Here is a 19,286-nt window from a genome sequence, read left to right on the forward strand (position 1 = left end):
TGGCATGCGTACGTGTATTTCTCAAGAAGGTGGAGGAGGAGGAGCATTTATTTATTTGTCCCTTTTCCATTTTCACTTTACTTTAAACATTAATTTCAAAAAAAAAAAAGAGAATGCTTGAATCACCATTTTATTTACTCTTTCACTACCTATACCTCCTCCACTCCTTGCTACATGGTCGCCATTCCAAAATATAATGGGAGAATTTATATTTACGCAGCTACAGGCGACATAGATTTTATTTTATTTTTGTGCGTACGTCAATTTCACAACTTCACTATGCCAACAGACGCGTTTTCCACCGCTTTTTGTGAAACAACGCGTAGACAGCTCTTCCACACAGCAACGTGTACAGTAAAATAAACGCCAATACCACAAAGAACGCTCGCGTGTTCTCCATTGACTCACCCTGATCGCCTTGAAAGGGTACAGGAACATTCATGGTATACAGTAATTGAGCAGCGAGGACGGGGTATAGGATGTTCGTTATCTCCAGCAGAAGAAGCATCTGGCGGGTAGCCCTGTTTCCACCGCGGAGAATCTTCCAAGTACGCGCTGTGTTATGGTACCAGTTGGTCACAGAGAGGGTATCTCGGGCGTCAGCAATTTCGTCGCCCAAACGAAGTAGATGTGCCCGCGAACTCTCAAGTAAGTGACATACCGTTTTTTCTTGCGTCAAAAAAGAATTCGCCATGTGTGGTTGCAAAAGAATAGATACAATATGCTCTCGTCGCGTCAGTTCCGCAGCACATTCCGCAAAGACACGTCGAGCATCTGTAATGCGCTGCAGCACTTCCTCTTTCACCTTGGGATCATTTTCAACCTTGAACACATAATCTCCCATGCGATCCAGCGACGTTATTAATGAGGCGGTGTCCAACTGGTGCCCCACAGTTATTTGAAAAAGGCTGGCAAAAATAAATGGAGAGGTCATAACCTGCCTTCGACGCCGCGTGGTCGTGCCGGAGCCGTGATCACCGCAATTGATGTACAAAAACTTCAGCAAATCACCAAGCTCATGAAAGGGTTTCTCGTGTACCGTTATAATCCACTCAGGGAAAACGATAACTGCCACTGGAACCGCCGCGGCTATGGAAGAGTGTGATTCGTCCCTCATGACCGATTCGAGGGAAAGCTGCATGACGCTCTTCTTCTGCCGGAGACGGTACCCCTCGTCCTCTGTTGTAACAGGAGTGCACAGAAGGTTAAAGAAGAAGTAACCGAGTGTGGAGTGTGCGAGGTGGCAATCCATGCCATCGAGGTAGCAGCAGCGATCAATTGTGTCTTCCGACAAGGGAAATCGTGAGAGGAGCTCCATGAGGAGGGTCTCGTTCGTCGTCTGTATGTCCAGCCATTTCGCCGCCTTGGGGGGTCCTGCTGCCGCCTTTTCCACCGAGCCGCGGGGAGCGGTGGAGAAAAGCGAATGACTCTTTGCGTACTGCAGAAACTGGTCACTTGTTGTAAAATTGAGGGCAAACGGCATGGATCCTTCAGAGCGCTGCGAGAGGAACCACACATGCTGTGCTGCGTCTTCAAGGTTGACAAAACTGTCATTCCTGTCGTCAGTTTGGCCCGTCGCTCCATTTTCTACGTCGACAGTCCGCTGAAACTGCAAGTACAATGATTGCCTCGACGTGGTCTCTTTTCCTTGTGCATAACTCTTGTTATGCAGGAACTGCGTGGTATCCCTGTTGGGCCTTGAACCATTCTCACCGGTGAAGTTAAGAACGTCACCGCTGTCAATGTCAATGCTTCCAAAGAGTTCGTAGGAGAACGCAACCTCCGCGTTACGAGGACCCCGTCGCTGACGACTCTTCATGGTTTGGGTGGCGTCTCCGTGTCTTCTCTACGTAACGAAAGATATAAGTGCAGCGTGTTTGGCGATGCAGTAAGTGCCAGCCGTTTTTTTTTCCGGCTGTCAAAATAATTTCACCTGCCAGCTTTGGTCGTTTTTTTTTTCTTTCTTGAAGCAAACTATAAAAGGAGGAGAGAAAGCAGTGGTGCCCTGTGCCTCGGCAAACGTGACGCGGAAACCCCGCGGTGCCCGGAAGCGATAGACAAAAAAGACAGGCAGAAGATAATCCGCAACAACTTTACGCCATCCATACACCCACCGCGGTCAAATGGCGCACGGCACATGGCATCGCAGTCCACGACCATCCCTTCGGGGAATTCTGACAAAGATGCCAACCACGCGCCAAGAACAAATACGGAAAAGCATAGCCCCGAAAGCCCCATGCAAAGAAATTAAACTCTCACATACTGACCGGTCCGGAAAACCACAACAATTTTGCCCTGCTTCTCTCCAAGAAACAATATTCCTTACGTCCAGGCAAATATATACCCACAGATGCAAAAAGGGAAGATAGATAGAGAGAGAGTGAGAGAGATACCGACCACCATGACTGCAAGCATCATAAAGATACGTGGCCGTAATACCAGCCAACGAGTTTTACTTTCCTTTTCTGTTCATTCTGCATGATCTGTTGCTTAGCACTTGCTCTTTGTACAGGAACTTCCTCGTGCAAACAATGGGCTCTTCACAATAATCAACGCACCAATAAGAATCAGCACCAACACACGCAAAACAAAGCCAATAATCATCATAATAAGGCCGTTACCATATATATATATATATAATATATATATATTGATATTCAACTTCTTTCTTTCTACATTTTCCTTCAACTACGCGTGATAATAGCACTGGCGTAGCTGACAGAGGAGTCTGAAGGACCCGTACAGCGGTTTGACTGTGAGTAATGTAAGAAGCGCACAGATGCCGCCTTCTCGTTTTTTACGGCTTCCATGCCCACGGAAATGGGCCGCTGGCCGCAAATAGTGTTACGTGTTTTTTGAAGATAGTCATACCATCCGTTCATGTCTCGCTTCTCCAACCATTCCATTCCCTCATGATCCATGGCGATAATAGCATCGGCAATTGCGGGGTAATCCGCCTTTTGATAGTGAAACCTGTACTGGAACCGTGAGCCCCAGTGGCAGAAGTCAGAGCTTAACACGAATATATTGCGTGAATCCCGAGCGTAGGATGACAAGACGGCGCCTATACGTTCCTCCATCTCACGGTCCGTCCAACCAACCACCATTGGAACAAGTCGAATTCGATCTATTGCTGGTGTTGCACCGGCTGGAGGGTAGTGCAGGGTGTATGAGATAAATGGCAGCTGCATTTCAAGAGAGTGCTCCTCCTCGTCGCTGGACTGTGACATGCATGCTGCTTTTATATCGGTAGCCTTTAGAGCTTCATAAACATCCGAAACAAGTGAAGTGTCAACGGGAATTGCGCCAAAGGGACTTTTGTACTCCCGTGCACCAGACAGTTCCACGCCCTCAAACCCTTTATGATGGTCTGGTCCCAATAAAAAAATATGAGAGACGTTGTTTCCTTTGGGCCCATAGATATAATCGCGCAAGGCCTTATACACGTGCGCTGCAGTTGTGCCGGAGTAGCTGATTCCAGCGTGCGGTGAAATGATGCCGACAAGTGTCTCATCACCACCCCACTCATAGTCCTTAGCCTTCCCAAACAAATCGTTCACTGTCTCCTTAAGCGTCCTTGCCGAGCTTTCGTACCAACTGCCGGCGTGGGAGGCCCGACGAGAGTACGTCATGTTTTCTCAATATTTGTTGTTGCTTTTGTCGTCCCTCTTCTTCTTATAAGCTCACACTTCTACCGAATATGCAATAATTTACACTGCACACCCTATACAAAGAGTAAATTGTTAAAAAACGATTTTTTTTTTTTTTAGGAGTTGTATTACAGAAAGGGTGCAAAGATGCCGTTTATTTTGGCCCACAGCCCCTACAGCAGCGAGGCAGGAGCTCATGCCTCTCTCATGTCCACCATTCCTCATTTCCATAAAAAAAACCACACAAACTATATATATATATATATATATATACTCAATGGCAGGGTACACACACATATTATCATCCTAGTTGGAGACACTGTGGGAGCGGGAAATGAAAAGCAAGAAATAACGTGACTGAAGGTCGTAGCTGGAACAGCTGAAGCATGCCCCATCCCGCCAACGCCACGTGGGACTGAATGCCAAGAACATTTGTTTTTTTTTGTTTTTTGTTTTTTTTGGGTCTGTGGCATAGCCCCTTGCTCAAAGAGGGGTGGCAGTTCATTCGACTTCATTTTTATGTAATAAAGAGCACCAATTCCATCCTTCATTACTGCCTTCTACCTTGTTAGTGTTTATTCACACTTAAGCAGCATTTTATTACTGTGCAATAATAATAGTAACAAAACGTAATATCAAGACACAAGGTGGAACAAAAAAACAGAACAAATTGTTTTACGCGGCTTCAGTAGGCGAGCAAAAACGGAAAAAAAAAAAAACTGGCGAACTGATAAAACCTGTTTTCACGTGTTTGCCCCACGCTGATCAAGCTGAAGAGAATACAAAATGGAAAAGAGGAACGTTACTTCAGTCCTTCAAACCACACAGTAGCCCATGCACGACTATCAAAAGCATTATTTAACTCAAATAGCCACACACACCAGTCCCAGGGAAAATGTCATTACTTTTTGCAACTTAACGGCGGTAGGCAAGTTGCATATATGCCATCTTGACTCTTTCTTCCCCTCTCTATTGCATCCATGTCGATGTACGCAGTACCAGCCCAGGCCAAAAACAAAACGGTACGAACACATCACGACAAGAGACCATAAGGCGGGTTTTCAAAACAACAGAAATAAAAACACTGAACGTCGAGAATAGCAAACAGAAACAAAAAAAAAGAATGGTACTGTGCATTAGTTTCGTACACCCTTATACTTGTAGAGACAAGCACAGCTCCCCTTTTTCTTTCTCAGAGGAATTCAAAACTGAAGAAACACAAACAAACCAACACCAAAACAAGAGCATAAAGGTTCGGAAAAAAACAACAATACACACGGAGAATTACCTCATTTCCGGCTGCTGCAGGAAATAGAATGACTAAGGTGGTGGGCACACACATGTTGCAACATCAAATATGGCAACTATCGGTCGATGATCGCTTGTTCGCACCTGCGGTACATCGGTGTAGAGACGTATCTTCACCGTCCCCGCCCTAGAGTCCCGCCCCCTCTTGTAGAGAACACGATCACAGTACGCTGGCATGCGATCCTTCTTTTTTGTGTAATTGTACACGTCCTGTTCAATTTCGTACTTGTACGTTGGACGAAATAAAAGATTCCCCTCACAAAAGCGACGGAAAACAATACCCTTTGCCCGCTCGAGGTTCAGCTGGTCGTTGTGGGCGAGAACAGAGCGTATGTCCCTGTCGCTCTTGATCATATACTCAATTGCCCTACGTGTGCCATTGATGCGGTAGTTGAGGTCACCTCCAAAAAAGACAAGATCAAACTCCTCCGTGACGTCGTGATAAAGCAAGGATGTAGTCTGCGCTTCGCTACGCGGAACAAAAAGAGGTGTACAATCGTCGTCGCAACCAAAAACAGCACTCTCACTACCTACAGCATTCTCACATTGTGGCACAGAGGCTATATCGTCGGAACCACCACCGACGTTGTGGAGGGCGTCGGCATTGCCACCAAAATGCCCTTTGGGCAATACATGTTCCCTACAGAAGGCTTTGCGGCCCTTTTGAAACGCAGCGTACATCGCTCGCACGATGGAAAGATAATCCTTATTCCGCATGCGCACACCTTTTTGATGGGCTGCCAAATGTGCTCCAATAAAGAGCAAGGTAATACTCGGCGCCACTGTATTGTGGAGAGGAATTTTGTCACGAAGCCGCGTGTCGCCTGAATACACTTCTGTAGAGGAGAGCAACGACCTCATACAGCCTCCAAACAGAGAATCATTGTCCCTTCTCCTTTCGGCACATCTCTGCAAAGGCAAAGGTATCATGGAAATGGACAACGCCACCGCAACGCCTCCCTTGTTGCCACATAGACCGTTTGCAATTCCAGTTCTGACACTTGTGGCATCTGAGCATCGAATGTATGACGCCACATCTTCCCTACGGGCATACACAAGCAATTGTATGTACCACAGCTCCTTACGACCAACAAGTACATACTTCCCATCCAGACAAGTGTGATCAACATGTTTTTTCCATTTTCTCCGATCGCTGTTTACTAGCAGGCGAGTCCCGTTCTCTTGCGTGCACACAACAACAATGTGGGCATTGGGGTGAATGCAGTACCTAGCGACATCCTCAAAATTGGGACACCTATGACCCATGTTCCAACTAACATACGAAATGCGCAGCGGCTTTCCAGGAACCCACATATTTTCTGAAAGACTCACTGGAACTGGACACGTTTCCTCATTGACCACAATAGATACCGTCTGGTGTTCGTGAGAATACTGTTCGATACTACTGCGCAGATTAACTTGTTCATTTCTGACAGAAGCAAAAGAGTTCAAAGACACCGGCGAACGAGTATCAAACTGTGCAGAAGAACTTGGCCTTGAACAGTAGCTCCAGAAAGATCCATCTGTTTCCTTGACAGACGCTGACTTTGTCTCATTCGCCTCTTCATGGGTTTGCGGACTCCTGCAGGTTTCAACCAAATCTGTATTCATCGGCTCTACACAACTGACGCCGCAGTCTCCAACGACTATACAACCAACACTACTCAACCCGTCCATGTTAGCCCGTGAAGAGCAAGCCGAAAGAAAGAAAGAAAGAGAGGATAAGAGTGAGAAAACGGAAGTAAAGGGGTTAAAAAGGCGTAAAATATATGTGAAAAAAAAACAGTATAAAAGCATTGCAGGTAGTTTTGTGTTTACACACGTGCATGCATCGCTTACTACTCCCATAGTGGCGAAGCAGTGCGGCTTCCCGGAACAACCACACGCGTCATTAACAGGAACAGGTGCATGGCAGTAAGTAAAACAGCTCCCATCCAACACTTCGAAACTTGACGACTCGCTAAACACAACAACAGCAGCAGCATACGGCCACCTTCTTGTTTACCCCAGGTCTTGTGTATTCATCAAAGTACTCATATAGGCGATATTTCTTTGGAATATGCATATCACCGCGCTCCATCGTGGAGTTGTCCTCGCACATGCCTTGCTCGAATGCGGGTCTATTGTGCGTCCGGCGGAACTCAGAAGAGGAGTTGATGTTCTTATCTACACGATGATAGTCCCACTTCTCCTTGGGACGCTGAGTGAAGTACCGTGTGCCCTCAAGGTCCTCTCCTTCGTCACTCTCACTCCGCTGCTGTACGGAATCATTCACCCATGAAAGTCGGCAAACTGAAATCCGTGATGGCGCCGAAATTGCATCCGCAGATGGCGGCCGCATGGAGTTGCTGCCACGGGCACACAGCACCGCGGCCGCATTTCTCTAATGCTACTATGCAGAAAATACACCTTTGACCAAATAATAAGAATACAACTAAAGTGCACACCACACGCGGGCACAACTGGACCACATGGAAATACAAGGCCCCCCGCAGAGTCTTCGAAGATATTCCTACGACCTGCTTACTCATCCCACCCCTCTGCCTGCTCTGTTTACCACACCCCCGCATTTGCACATATTTGTACTTTTCCCATGCCCATATACCCACAAAAAAAAAAAACTTTTTTAAAAAAACATCCGCGAAGAGCATTGGAAGCTTCAAGCATTGGCTCGTTGCCGCTTACGCCCGGCGGCAACGCTCATTCGCGTCGTGGCGTCCCCCTTGACAAGGCGTTCCAGGTCCTCATGAATTTGTATGCTGAGCAGCGGTACCACTTCCCGCTGGGCGAGGAGCAAACCTGCAAGTGCTGCTGCAGGCAATGGATGCACAATCCACTCCTGCTGCGCTGTCGCAGCGACAACACCCTTCAACTCCAGTCGGTGCATCATTTGATGCGCCATTTCCAGTGTGATTTCTAATGGACATGAAACGCGAAGATATTCGGCAATTTCTCCGGTAGATACGCGTCCCCGATAAACAACCGGTGACCTTGTCAGTATAAAACATGTAAACACAAAAAAAGCAAGGTCATTTGAGAACGTGGATGAGATTGCTGCTGGCTCCGCGGGGCATCTCTGTGACGACTCCTTCACTGGACATGTTTGTGTACACGCTGCGTTCGTGTCTGGGATATGTTTTAATGCAGCAGCCGCCTCGTCCTCGTCCTCCTCCCCCTCCGTGCCTATGCCTGAGAATGTCGTATTCCAGGTTGATGCCGTCAAGGTGGAGTTTCCGGCTATCATAGAAGACTGTGACAACAATCTATCAAAAAAACGGTGTCGAATGGTAATAGACATCATATGATGACCTGTATCAAGCGACGCAATGTTGGTACTCTGCCTCTGCTCCTGTTGATGCAGGCTAGTGAGGTCTGCACTCGCAGGGGCAAAACAAGGGGGCTCGTAGGTTGGTGGCGTGACATCTTCGTAATACGTCAACTGCATTACCAAAACACGCTCGCACAGTAGTGGCGGTAATCCTTCCACCACCTCAACCAGTTTTGTTATAATACCTGCAAGCGCCTGTTGAACCTCCTGACGTGTGTGACGTTTTCCTCGACTTCGTGTCGTGGTGGAAGTTGCAGCTGTGCATGGACGCAATGCTGCGTCATTCAGTGAATTACCTGCAAACGTTAAGGCAGCCCTCTTACCATTCGGCGTGTAAGACAAGGCAAAACTGTAGCTCTCAAGCAACTCAGTACAATTTGGGGTGTATACGCAGAGGGACAGCGCCTTCAAATACCCCTTGTTGAGTGCGTCAAACGCTCCATCTTCCATCCACTGAGAGATGACGTCGGCCTCCGGCGATGACCGCACTAACTGCTTAAGCTGCAAACCGAGGAATTGTCGGGGCTGATACGACTCGTCGTTGCACAGCCCACGAAGGTAGGTGACACAAGAAACAGCCACACGGATAAAGTTACGAATGGCAGCAAGACTCTGAACTTGCGTCACCTCCGTGGCTGTGGATGTCATGTAAACCGTCGTTTGGCAAGTGATCCTGCAGTTCAACCTAAAGCAAGAAAAAAAACACGCACACACAGCCTTCAAGAGCACCAAAAGAGGGAAGGAAGAAAGATCCAGAAAGAGACCACACCTCGTCCACATAGCACCTTGCCACATCTCACACAATACGGTCTTACGTATAAATTATCAACCCTGGCGGGACCTGAAATATATATATTTAAAATAATTCAACAGAACAAAGAAATAAAAACAAACAAAGAAAGGATGGACGTGTACTGCCAAGGCTCTTTCCAGCGGAGAGATCACTTCTTTGCGGCCTTGCGCTCGGCCATCTCCGCGCGCACAGCCTTGCCCTTAGCGGAGCGGTCAACCTTCTTCGTCTTGGCCCGCACCTCCTGAATGTAGGAAAGGTCGGCACCAACGATGCCGCGCTCCACCTTTACGGCACGAGCGGCGCGACGACGACCAACGCGGTCAACCTTCAGCTTGCGATGAATGCGACGGTATGTGCGTGTCCACGGGACAAAGCGAGGGTTCTTCTTGCGCATGTACATGGCGAAGCACTTGGGGCGGGCAAACGTCAGGACGGGCTTCGTCGACAGAAACGCAAAGGGCACGTAGCGGCGGCCGTGGCCGGGATGCACCGCGAAGTGAGAGAACTCACAGTCAATCGTCCGCATAGCTCCTCCTTTCTTTCGTGCGAGTGTCCAGGGAAAGGAGAGAAAGAAGAGGAAAGGAGGAGAAACGACGGAAAAGAAAAACTCCACAGTGAGCAGCCATTCACATACCCAGCAACACAGAATTACCACTCCCAACAAAGAAAAAAAAACAAGAATAACCAAACAATAGCAATAACAGGTGTTGGTTTTTGATGAATCCGATATATATATATATATATATATATATATATATATATACAGACATACAAACATGCTATCTCTCCCTCTTACACATACTCTCCCTCGCCTGCAGACACACACGCAGGCATGGAAACTGCGGCTTTCCGCATAACTATTAGTCTCATGGCACAGATAGACGTGGCAAGTAGCGATAGAGCGAGTTGTAATGGGAGGATTCGGCGCAGAGGAGAGGTAGGAAAGTGTTAGGGGTTGCACGTATGCAGCTGCAATGCATATCCTCTGGATACCCTCTGTTTTCCTCCAAAAACCTCACACGCATAGTGGGCAAGAATCCAGGCGCGACACCGTTCACTCCTTAACTTTTCTAGTCTTTCTGTGGGGCACTCTGCATGCAGCTCGCCCCAACACACCTGCATGATGCTGCGCGGTACGGGATAAATCCCCGCCTCGCCCACAATATTCAAAACCATCACTAACAGCATCACACACTTCCACACAGAGAAATGCGCCACCAAACAGAGGTGAGCCACAACGCATCCCATCGTGTAGTGTTCTCCTTCCGCACTCACTCTGGCCGCGCCCGCACCAAAACAAAAGCAAAGCGAGAGAAGCAACAAGCAAAGACGCACACCACCTTCACTATCAGCAATCCCCTCCTCACTTGGCGGTTGCAAATAAAAGAAAAAAAATCTGACACGATGACATTCCACACAACAAACAAAATCACCACCGTATCAAAACATTTGATGAGAGCTGAAAAACAGTCTTATCCCCTTCCTTCTTCACCTACTCACAAAGAGAGTAACGTGCTCACCTAGTGTGAAGTAGTATTCGCGGTACGCAGCCGACATTTCCCCCTGGAAAGGCCCCAAATCAATAATCCTACAACTACAAAGGGCACCACAAGCACCAAGTAATTCGAGGCACCCCACACCCCACTCGATTCTGGGTTGGCAGCAACGTGTCTACCACCGGCTTGAGGCTCAAACACAAAGGTCCTCATGGCATGCTCCTTATCAGTGGGTAAGACATGCTCTAGCAGCTTCGGCAAGGAATCAAAAATCTGCGAGAGAAACAATATACAAAGGGGCTCCATAGCATACCCACGTAAATTTGGCCTTGAGAGAGTCTGAGAGCTATCAAAGTTGAGCAATTCGCGAAGGGATTCATAGGATAAGACGGAAGAGGTAGTACTGGAGGCCAAACAACGTCCGCCAGTGAAAAACACATTATAGTGCGCTTTCTCCCGAAGGGTATTCACCGAAATTAAGATACGCTCAAGAAACGGTGACGGGTATATTACCAAATGAATATGTGAGGGACGCAAAGAGGAAGCGAGCAAACCTCCGAGAAGGCAAATAGCAGCTGGTGTCTCATCCGAGCTGACATCAATGTGAACTACATCAAATAGTATCGTTGAAAGGCGCAACTCGCCAAAACTTACCGAATGAAATGGTAACAGTGGCACAGAAATCTGCGACAGCGTGCCATTATCCCGGATTCTATATTGACAGCTATTCTCTTTCACCGAGCAGGCTGCATCAACTGTGTTTGTGGAGTTCATCTCGCCAATAACGCCTTGAAGCGGCATGGCTGATTCTCCCCTAAACGAATAATTATTATACGTAGGAATTAGCACACCAATTTTTTTAAGATCCCTTTCAATGGTACGCCCCACAGTGGCATCGCCATATACCAAAGCATACACACCTATCGAGCGCCCAAGCACCTGATTTGCCCGCTTCACGTGGAGCTGTGAGAGGTACGGTCCGATGCAGGAGCTGGCTGAGCAGAGATGAAGCACCTTTGCCGCACCACCAGGGATTGCGGGGGCGGAACTCAGCAACTCCTTCATAATCGCACTTTCGCTGCGGAATTCCGTTGCGGCATTTTCCCCATCTGAACGGACCGGTTTCACGTTTTTTGTGAAGAAACGCATCACCTTGTGAGCCACATCAGCTGCCCCGAAGGGGCGTGCCGCAAGCACCGTGAGGTCATTCAAAGGGGACGGCAAGGTCACGAGGTGCACACCCGAAACTCTGGCGAAATACGGCACACGTGCTGCAGGTTTTTCAAGGGAGTACCCATTTTCTGCTGTCAAGTACACACTCACAGTGACAAAGGAGGAAACCAGCGCAATAATGGAGACGATCAAATTCCATCGTATCACCTGCTTGCCATCCGAAAGAGGCATCTCCCCCCACCCCCACCCCCAACCAAACTCCACCTAACAGAGAGAAAAAAAAAAGGCGAGACCAAACACCAAGCACGGCAGGAAAAAAAAAAACTCACTGATGGCATAAAACCCGAAAAAAGAACATCGACAAAAAAGCACAGATACACACTAGCAGAAATACAAGTAAAAGGTAAGTCTGCCACATGCGCAACTTCACATACAACAGATAACCAAAAGTAATTGAAAAGTATGAAACAAAGCAACCGAGAGTAGCTAGCGGAGAGATCACTTCTTTGCGGCCTTGCGCTCGGCCATCTCCGCGCGCACAGCCTTGCCCTTAGCGGAGCGGTCAACCTTCTTCGTCTTGGCCCGCACCTCCTGAATGTAGGAAAGGTCGGCACCAACGATGCCGCGCTCCACCTTTACGGCACGAGCGGCGCGACGACGACCAACGCGGTCAACCTTCAGCTTGCGATGAATGCGACGGTATGTGCGTGTCCACGGGACAAAGCGAGGGTTCTTCTTGCGCATGTACATGGCGAAGCACTTGGGGCGGGCAAACGTCAGGACGGGCTTCGTCGACAGAAACGCAAAGGGCACGTAGCGGCGGCCGTGGCCGGGATGCACCGCGAAGTGAGAGAACTCACAGTCAATCGTCCGCATAGTTTCACAGCTCTAAGATGAAAAGGAACAGGCACACATACCAAACACCAAAAAAGGAAGAGAAAAGTGAAGACAAAATCAAATCAAAAATGAGCATGCACCCATATAGCAATCAAATTAGCACAGTCACACACTATGCTGTCAGCCACATTTACCAGTCACTCGGGAGTTCTGTTGTAACTACAACGGAGTGCGCCAGTCAATCATCTTGAGAAAAATGTTGCCCTCGCTGTGATGGGTCGCGTTGCCCCTGTTACTGTGCAGTCTCACGTCTAGGATGAGCACTTCGCACACCTTTTGGCACGACACAAGAAATTTTCTCTCTTTTTCAAGCAGAAAAGAGTGATAAGTCAATAAGGAAAAAAAAACACACGCACACAAATCCACCACAAAAATGAATGCTGCTGCGATGGAAAAACGTAATTGTTGCTGGTTGTTAGTCGCAGTGTCACTTACCCAACAACAACAAAAATAATACTGTCCGAGAAAAGAGCGTCGCGCTTCCTTGCCTTCTCTTTCGTTGTTCAGTGCTTCTCTTCCTCTTTTACCTCTACCACTCTCTCCATCACTCTTACAGTTCAAGCTTCAACTTATTGAAATAGCCAAAGGTGTGGGAACGCGTCCGTGTCATACGGCCCACTGGTGGTTCACTTAAACTAAGCAAATACGGTCGAATTGATTCGAGGGAGCGTCGAAGCCCCGCCTCCCTTATGCCCCGCCGGTCAAGCCCCTCAATGAAGTGGTCTAAATACTCGGGCGGCACAACACCCCATACTCGCTGTGGAACGTCATCTCTGTCGTTCGTGTGACCCTCACCATTGACGTTCTTGAAATTGTGTTCGATTTCATCTGCATCATCCAGCAACATAGGCCTTAAACCCTTAATGTGCTGAGTCAAGCGTTCACGTGGCTCAGGGAGTATGGGGAAATTGGTATCTGTGGCAGCAGTGGACTGAACAAGAATATGACGATCAAATGGAAATCGCCAATACATCCGTCGGTAGCGGTCCATACCGAGTGGGCAGATGAGCGCCCCAACGTCTTTGCCATCCTGCATGCCCAAGTATTCACTCACAACATTTTGCAGCTTCTGTTCCATCTTTTCAAACAGTTTTTCCCGCCTTGCTTCATAGGTCTCCGAGTTGTCATTCTCCGACTTCGAAGACGAAGAAAATTGTTTAAGGAGGGAAGTAATCTCCTTGTGGGCTCCTTCTCGGATTTCCTTCGTTCGCTTTTCCATCGTTAACTTCATCTCCTCATGCATTTTTCTCATCTTTTCCGCCTCTTCCTGTGCTGCGGGGGAGCTAAGCGCCTCCAACACCATGTACTGTAAAAGATTCAAACGATCCTCCATATCCACGTTACCCCAGGCGGCCATATGCCGCAGCTCCGTCACGTGTTCCAGAGTGACTTTTATCCTCCCATCCAGGCTTTCTATCCTACACTCTTCTTCCTTTTCCTCTCTCTGTCCCGCCTCGTCCCCATTTTCCATTTGTTTTTCCCTATCCTTCTCTTCATTGGAGCTGACGGCTTCCGCCTCATCTGCATCCGCAGCTTCCTCTTCTTCCTCCTCTTCTTCCTCCATATTCTGGCTGTCTTCTTCTTCTTCTTCCGCCTCGTCACTTTCATCCTCATCATCATCATCATCGTACGAGATAGCCTTTGGACGTGGTGGTGGACGACTCTTTTTGTTACCACTGGATACCGCCACAAACTCAACCATGCTGCCGAACCAGTCCCTCCCTCGTGTCGAAATTTTTGGACCATTGGAAGAACGGAGATTTTCCCTAGCCACGTCTAGAAGTGCAAGCACAACTTCCTCCATAAGTCCATTGTCGCGCCCCTCATCCGACAACAAACCTTTCAGAAACAAATGAAACGGCATCTGCGAAATATGCAATGGTCTGGGCAGCGATGTAAGCATAGCCCAAATAAAGAGAGCCCGTTCATACTCTTCGGGTGGTTCCAGCGGCAATTTGTTGTAGCGAACGTAAGCACTTTTAACGGGATTCTTGATGGTCATGTCCTCCATGAGGCTTGTTGAGTCTAATTCACCTAGGTGGGCACGTATAAGCTTTCGCTCTTCTTCTTTCTTTGCTGTTAATTCTTCCTTCGCCTTGGCCCGCTCAAGAGCCTTCGTGCGTTGCTCCTCTCGCTTTGCCCGCGCAGCTTCGCGTGCATTGGCCTTGGCTTCAAGTGCCTCTTCTGATGGTCCTTCAAAAGGCACCGTGGTAAATCCTTCAATCCGGTTAACCTCCGTCATACAGGCATGTGCAATGGGGTGAAGCAAATCTTCATCGAATTCATAGCGGCACTCTTCATCGGTTTTAAAGAGATGAGAAGCGTTTTGAATCGCCTGCATAATGCCATCCAGGGTCACTTCCAAAAACGGCTCAGGTGATTTATCTGTGTTTTCGTATTTTGACTGAAAGGCAGAACGCTCCGCATCAACGATTTCTTGCGCCTGTTTTACTTTATTTTCCAGCAGTTCAAAAATGGGCAGTAAATTATTATACCGCACCGCATACACCTGGCCGAGAATCTGAACCAGTTGATTAAGAAGTGTAACCACCTTCTTTTCTTGACTTGTTAATGCTCGAAGGCGGCCATACAACATTCGCTGTAATGTGAACTGCGTACTCGTATTCTTGGCACTACCAGACGCCTTCTTGCCTCCTTCTGTTTTTATCCACTTAACTGGGGTTGCCGTGTTGGCTTCTTCTGTTCCACCCGCGGCTGATGTTTCCTCCCACGTGGGTGTCAGACGCTTGCGCGAGGCTGTCTGTGTGAACACGGAAGGGATGACATCATTGATGGTAGTATCGCCTACGGTCGTCAACGAGGAGGCAGGGGCAGTGGATTTTGAAAACATCCCTACCTTCTCCCCTGCATCTCGCATTTCTTGTCGAAGAGACTTCTCAACGACGCTAAAATGATCCATAAAGGATGAAATCTCGCGAATGGGTACCTCAGAAGCGCTAAGACATGCTGTGGCAAGTTGCGCGAGTGTCCCCTTCACAGCCTCTGTGGCCCCGTACAGCTCCACGACACGCTGAAGGGCATTATAGTTTATAGTGACTGTCCGAAGTACGTGTGAGCGACCTCCCAAAGGGATGAAAGAGAGAAGATCAGACAAGTAGTTAACTACCAAGTGCAGTGTGGCGGGTCCATACATCCTTTGGTTCCTGGCGTCAGCCTCGACGACGTCCAAAGCAGCCATGAGTGTCATCTCGTCGGCCTTTATCCTGTACGGCAGCACCTCGTCATTGGGAAGCGTACTGAAGGCGGCGGCGCTCCCTGCAGCGCCATCATTCCTGTAGATCTGAAACGCCGTTCTTGTCTTCAGAACAGCGCGCTGGGAGCTACTGGCAGCCTCCTCTTGCCCGCCCTGACCTTTCGGTTGAGACATAAAAATGTCGTTTAGCACAAATCCACGCACAAAAAAAAACACCCTCCCACCGGAGAAACAGCGCCACCTCTGGCACCTAATTGCGGTACAGTCTGCCCATCCTCAATGTGTGTATGTGTGTGTGAGGAGAGAGAGAGAGAGAGAGAAAGAGAAAGACACCAATCAAGTTAACAGCAAAACAATAACAAGAGGAAAATCACAGAATAAACATGATAGAGACGAACGGCAACAACTCGGCACCACCACTTCTAGTAAGTGGAGATGTATCCAGCAGACCCTGCAATTGAAGGAGTGCGTACACAACCTCCCCTCACAGCACCACAACCACCAACAACGAAAAGGCCTCAAGAAAAAGCTTTTGTTCTGCACTTATATCAGTTCCATCACCAAAAAGTTATCTTTGAGCTCTGGTACGCTTAAATTTGCATTGACCGCATTCTTTGGGTGCGGCTGTGGTGTCGGCGTCACGGCGGCATGTGACAATGGCGGTGACGCTGATGAAGCAGAAACCGCATCTTGCCGCTGCAGTGCCTTCTCTTCCTCTTCCACAGCATGCAGAAGGTTTGACCACCAGTCTAACGGAACTCGACTAGCCATTGTTTCATCGTTTTGCAGGTGCGGCAAGAAGGACGGTGTCGCCGATAATTCCTCGCGGGAAAAGGGACGTGGCAAAAGGCCACCAAGTGCGTGCACGCGCTTAAACCCTTCGTAATTAGATGATTCATGGTACAAGGCAGCAAAGCCATCCTTGAATCGCAAACTAGGGGAGATCCTCGTCGGAGTCAGTTTCCCCGATCCTGTCAAGCTCCGCTTGGCGTACAGGGTGCTTGCCAGCTCGTTCTGCAGGTCTGTGTGACCGCGGAGGGATGGATCGGCGCGGACAAACTGCAACTGATGCTCCCGAACAATACGTTGGATCGCAGCAAGAATGTGGTCAACATGGTACATGAACATAACATGCGCTAGCTCCTCCATCACATGCCACACCAGCGCCCTGAGAGGAAACATCTCCGAGGTAAAGGGCAAGGCAAAGTAGGCGGTGCCAACATCCGTCTCCGAGGACCACAAAAATAACTGCAGCTCCCCAAAAAGTGTCTCTACCACATCACTCTTAAATTTGCTTACAACACGATCGCTTAAGGTCAACTTCTGCAACTCAAGATGATCATACGCTCTTGCCAACCCATCATTGCCGTCAATCATAAACTGCGCGTAGCCCAGGCGACCACGGATACCACCCTCACGCACTGGAAAGAGGACATTGAAGCGATCATTGAAGACATACTTCACCACGTTATCTCCAATCCACTCCAGGCGTTCAAATTCCCAGGATCGACCGGCACCTCCAGCACTCTGTTGTACGTTGAAGGTGTCACGAATAACATCCCGGTCCTTCAAAAACTGAAGAAGATACTGCAACCGACGTTTACGGATATGACTATTGTCATGGCTCAGGGAAGGAATACGGTTAAAGACAGTAGAGGTGTTAAGCCGGTGCCACCACATCTTGGCAATCTCTTCAGGAGTACCACAGTAGGCACGCACCATCTCTAGCATCAGCGCCTCCCGCCCTGAATGAGGAATAACCCCGCTATGACTATGCCACTGCATGTAACTTTCATTGCAAAGTTTGCATCGCTTACCGTCAAAGTCGCTAAAGAGATCCACAAATTTTTTTAGTGGTACATCCACGCTAAGTTGGAACGCACGACCTCCTACATCTGACACCATGTCCTTGCGGTAGATACGCACATGCCCGTAGGGATCGTTTGGATCCATCGATGGAGCGCCCACATCAACTGGAAGTGGCTCTGTACCAGCAACAGAAGTCGACGTGGACGAAACAAGTCGTACGCGGCGTGGAGTCACATTTTGGTCAGACGGCATTGCTGTCGTTGCATACCTTCGTCTTAAATGTAAACGCGAATTGACTCCCCACACAGCGCCCAGAACGACACAGGGACACCCACGCCTCAGCATGATGATCCACCTTGCAAACGCCTCTTCAAACGGAAAAATCACAAGTCACAACAACAACAAAAAAAAAACACACACACGACAAGAAACACATGTTAACGAATCCATCCACATAGGTGTGCAAGATACACAAGTAGTGAAAATCCTTCTCTCCCGGACTCCCGTTTTCCCGGTTTGTGCAACCTACACTCTCTGAGGAGTGTTGTAAAAGAAGGGAAAATGGGGGAAAAAATGACTCATCTTGTTTTCTGTACATTCTACCATCCGACTCAAAACATGCGCAAGGCCTCATTTCTTACGTTTTCCCTCTTTGGAATCTGAAGCAGTAAATTCCATCACTTTCTTCTCAATCTCCAGCAGCCTCACCTCAATCTCATCCAGGCGGTCAGCAGCCTTGGATGTCACCTCCTTCTTGATGCTCTCGAGTTGCTCCCGGATGCCGTCACTATAATGGGGATCGTTCAGTAACCGCAGTCGCATCCTCTCTTGCTCGTATGCATCTGATACAGTTTCCTCTTCCTCTATTGTCTGCGCCTCCGCAATGCGCCGCTGCTCCTCCACTTTGTCCCGCCACTCACTTTCGTCAATGGCAGTGACTAGCGATGGCAGGCCAACTGGCGGTATTTCATGTATGTGACTCACATCTAGGCAGCGGACACTCGCCACCTGTCGCGGCACAAATGCATAAACGTACATCTTATAGTGACGGTAATATGACTGCAGCATGTATTCATCAATCTCCTGCGCGTCCCGTACGGTAAAGATGGCGCAAGAAAATGGTGGACGCGGAACGCTGTGTTGTATCATAATATCTTGCATCTTATGATACGACTGAGCCCGTGTGTAACCACCTGACATGCTGTCCTTATGAAGTTTAATAACAACTCCCACGAGAGTGCTGACCTTCTCTGGTGACATGCAATGTGACTTACAGAAAAGAATAAGGTGGGCGAGCATGTCAAGAAGAATCATAATTTGCCCCTCGTTGTAGTGTGCCGCACCGATGAGCTGTCCGTCACCAGCCTCATCAATTTCCTTTAGTACCGAGCGAATTGAGGGAACATCTGGCGCTGCGAGACACTTGTGTGTTTCCTCAGGACCGAGTAGTTTCCACGTTAATGAGTGAGCCATGCGAGTGCCACCACCTATTTCCTTCGCATGCGTGAGAAACAAAAGGAGGATAAAACAACAAGAATAACAATGAGATTCATTTCATTCACCTTGAATGGTCACACTGCCGTGTCTCCGTGTGCCTGTGTGTTCCAGTGGAGCAGCT

At 48.5% G+C, this 19,286-nt stretch overlaps 12 protein-coding genes and 1 pseudogene across 12 annotated transcripts, besides 9 other annotated features; all 13 read right to left on the reverse strand.

Moving 5' to 3' along the window:
- Positions 1-277: 277 nt before the first annotated feature.
- Positions 278-1,819, reverse strand: TraAM80_02448 (uncharacterized protein; the record flags this gene model as incomplete). Its single annotated transcript, XM_029379451.1, has 1 exon — positions 278-1,819. One exon carries the CDS (start codon positions 1,817-1,819, stop codon positions 278-280), a length of 1,542 nt encoding a protein of 513 aa, XP_029240665.1.
- Positions 1,820-2,363: 544 nt separating this feature from the next.
- Positions 2,364-2,390: a microsatellite.
- A 232-nt stretch (positions 2,391-2,622) lies between these two features.
- Positions 2,623-2,651: a microsatellite.
- Positions 2,652-2,684: 33 nt separating this feature from the next.
- TraAM80_02449 (protein MEMO1) lies at positions 2,685-3,632 on the reverse strand (the record flags this gene model as incomplete). The annotated part of the gene is made up of 1 exon (XM_029379452.1): positions 2,685-3,632. The coding sequence occupies one exon, from the start codon at positions 3,630-3,632 to the stop codon at positions 2,685-2,687; it is 948 nt and encodes a 315-aa protein (XP_029240666.1).
- A 267-nt stretch (positions 3,633-3,899) lies between these two features.
- Positions 3,900-3,923: a microsatellite.
- A 158-nt stretch (positions 3,924-4,081) lies between these two features.
- Positions 4,082-4,110: a microsatellite.
- An 860-nt stretch (positions 4,111-4,970) lies between these two features.
- Positions 4,971-6,635, reverse strand: TraAM80_02450 (endonuclease/Exonuclease/phosphatase; the record flags this gene model as incomplete). Its single annotated transcript, XM_029379453.1, has 1 exon — positions 4,971-6,635. One exon carries the CDS (start codon positions 6,633-6,635, stop codon positions 4,971-4,973), a length of 1,665 nt encoding a protein of 554 aa, XP_029240667.1.
- Positions 6,636-6,657: 22 nt separating this feature from the next.
- Positions 6,658-6,705: a sequence feature (A-rich).
- A 213-nt stretch (positions 6,706-6,918) lies between these two features.
- On the reverse strand, positions 6,919-7,299 carry TraAM80_02451 (uncharacterized protein; the record flags this gene model as incomplete). The annotated part of the gene is made up of 1 exon (XM_029379454.1): positions 6,919-7,299. The coding sequence occupies one exon, from the start codon at positions 7,297-7,299 to the stop codon at positions 6,919-6,921; it is 381 nt and encodes a 126-aa protein (XP_029240668.1).
- Positions 7,300-7,617: 318 nt separating this feature from the next.
- TraAM80_02452 (HORMA domain containing protein) lies at positions 7,618-8,934 on the reverse strand (the record flags this gene model as incomplete). The annotated part of the gene is made up of 1 exon (XM_029379455.1): positions 7,618-8,934. The coding sequence occupies one exon, from the start codon at positions 8,932-8,934 to the stop codon at positions 7,618-7,620; it is 1,317 nt and encodes a 438-aa protein (XP_029240669.1).
- A 220-nt stretch (positions 8,935-9,154) lies between these two features.
- Positions 9,155-9,187: a microsatellite.
- A 40-nt stretch (positions 9,188-9,227) lies between these two features.
- On the reverse strand, positions 9,228-9,605 carry TraAM80_02453 (ribosomal protein L24; the record flags this gene model as incomplete). The annotated part of the gene is made up of 1 exon (XM_029379456.1): positions 9,228-9,605. The coding sequence occupies one exon, from the start codon at positions 9,603-9,605 to the stop codon at positions 9,228-9,230; it is 378 nt and encodes a 125-aa protein (XP_029240670.1).
- A 200-nt stretch (positions 9,606-9,805) lies between these two features.
- Positions 9,806-9,842: a microsatellite.
- A 185-nt stretch (positions 9,843-10,027) lies between these two features.
- On the reverse strand, positions 10,028-10,327 carry TraAM80_02454 (uncharacterized protein; the record flags this gene model as incomplete). The annotated part of the gene is made up of 1 exon (XM_029379457.1): positions 10,028-10,327. One exon carries the CDS (start codon positions 10,325-10,327, stop codon positions 10,028-10,030), a length of 300 nt encoding a protein of 99 aa, XP_029240671.1.
- A 44-nt stretch (positions 10,328-10,371) lies between these two features.
- Positions 10,372-10,407: a sequence feature (A-rich).
- A 192-nt stretch (positions 10,408-10,599) lies between these two features.
- On the reverse strand, positions 10,600-11,979 carry TraAM80_02455 (uncharacterized protein; the record flags this gene model as incomplete). The annotated part of the gene is made up of 1 exon (XM_029379458.1): positions 10,600-11,979. One exon carries the CDS (start codon positions 11,977-11,979, stop codon positions 10,600-10,602), a length of 1,380 nt encoding a protein of 459 aa, XP_029240672.1.
- Positions 11,980-12,246: 267 nt separating this feature from the next.
- On the reverse strand, positions 12,247-12,624 carry TraAM80_02456 (ribosomal protein L24; the record flags this gene model as incomplete). Its single annotated transcript, XM_029379459.1, has 1 exon — positions 12,247-12,624. One exon carries the CDS (start codon positions 12,622-12,624, stop codon positions 12,247-12,249), a length of 378 nt encoding a protein of 125 aa, XP_029240673.1.
- A 571-nt stretch (positions 12,625-13,195) lies between these two features.
- On the reverse strand, positions 13,196-16,033 carry TraAM80_02457 (putative nucleoplasmin-like protein (NLP); the record flags this gene model as incomplete). Its single annotated transcript, XM_029379460.1, has 1 exon — positions 13,196-16,033. One exon carries the CDS (start codon positions 16,031-16,033, stop codon positions 13,196-13,198), a length of 2,838 nt encoding a protein of 945 aa, XP_029240674.1.
- Positions 16,034-16,137: 104 nt separating this feature from the next.
- On the reverse strand, positions 16,138-16,357 carry TraAM80_02458 (hypothetical protein; annotated as a pseudogene).
- A 45-nt stretch (positions 16,358-16,402) lies between these two features.
- On the reverse strand, positions 16,403-17,920 carry TraAM80_02459 (putative RNA editing complex protein MP61; the record flags this gene model as incomplete). The annotated part of the gene is made up of 1 exon (XM_029379461.1): positions 16,403-17,920. One exon carries the CDS (start codon positions 17,918-17,920, stop codon positions 16,403-16,405), a length of 1,518 nt encoding a protein of 505 aa, XP_029240675.1.
- A 140-nt stretch (positions 17,921-18,060) lies between these two features.
- Positions 18,061-18,098: a microsatellite.
- A 200-nt stretch (positions 18,099-18,298) lies between these two features.
- On the reverse strand, positions 18,299-19,141 carry TraAM80_02460 (flagellar associated protein; the record flags this gene model as incomplete). Its single annotated transcript, XM_029379462.1, has 1 exon — positions 18,299-19,141. One exon carries the CDS (start codon positions 19,139-19,141, stop codon positions 18,299-18,301), a length of 843 nt encoding a protein of 280 aa, XP_029240676.1.
- Positions 19,142-19,286: the final 145 nt, after the last annotated feature.

The sequence above is a fragment of the Trypanosoma rangeli genome (assembly GCF_003719475.1).
Source record: "Trypanosoma rangeli strain AM80 chromosome Unknown Tra_15.4_contig_00056, whole genome shotgun sequence".
In the NCBI taxonomy this organism is placed as follows: domain Eukaryota; phylum Euglenozoa; class Kinetoplastea; order Trypanosomatida; family Trypanosomatidae; genus Trypanosoma; species Trypanosoma rangeli.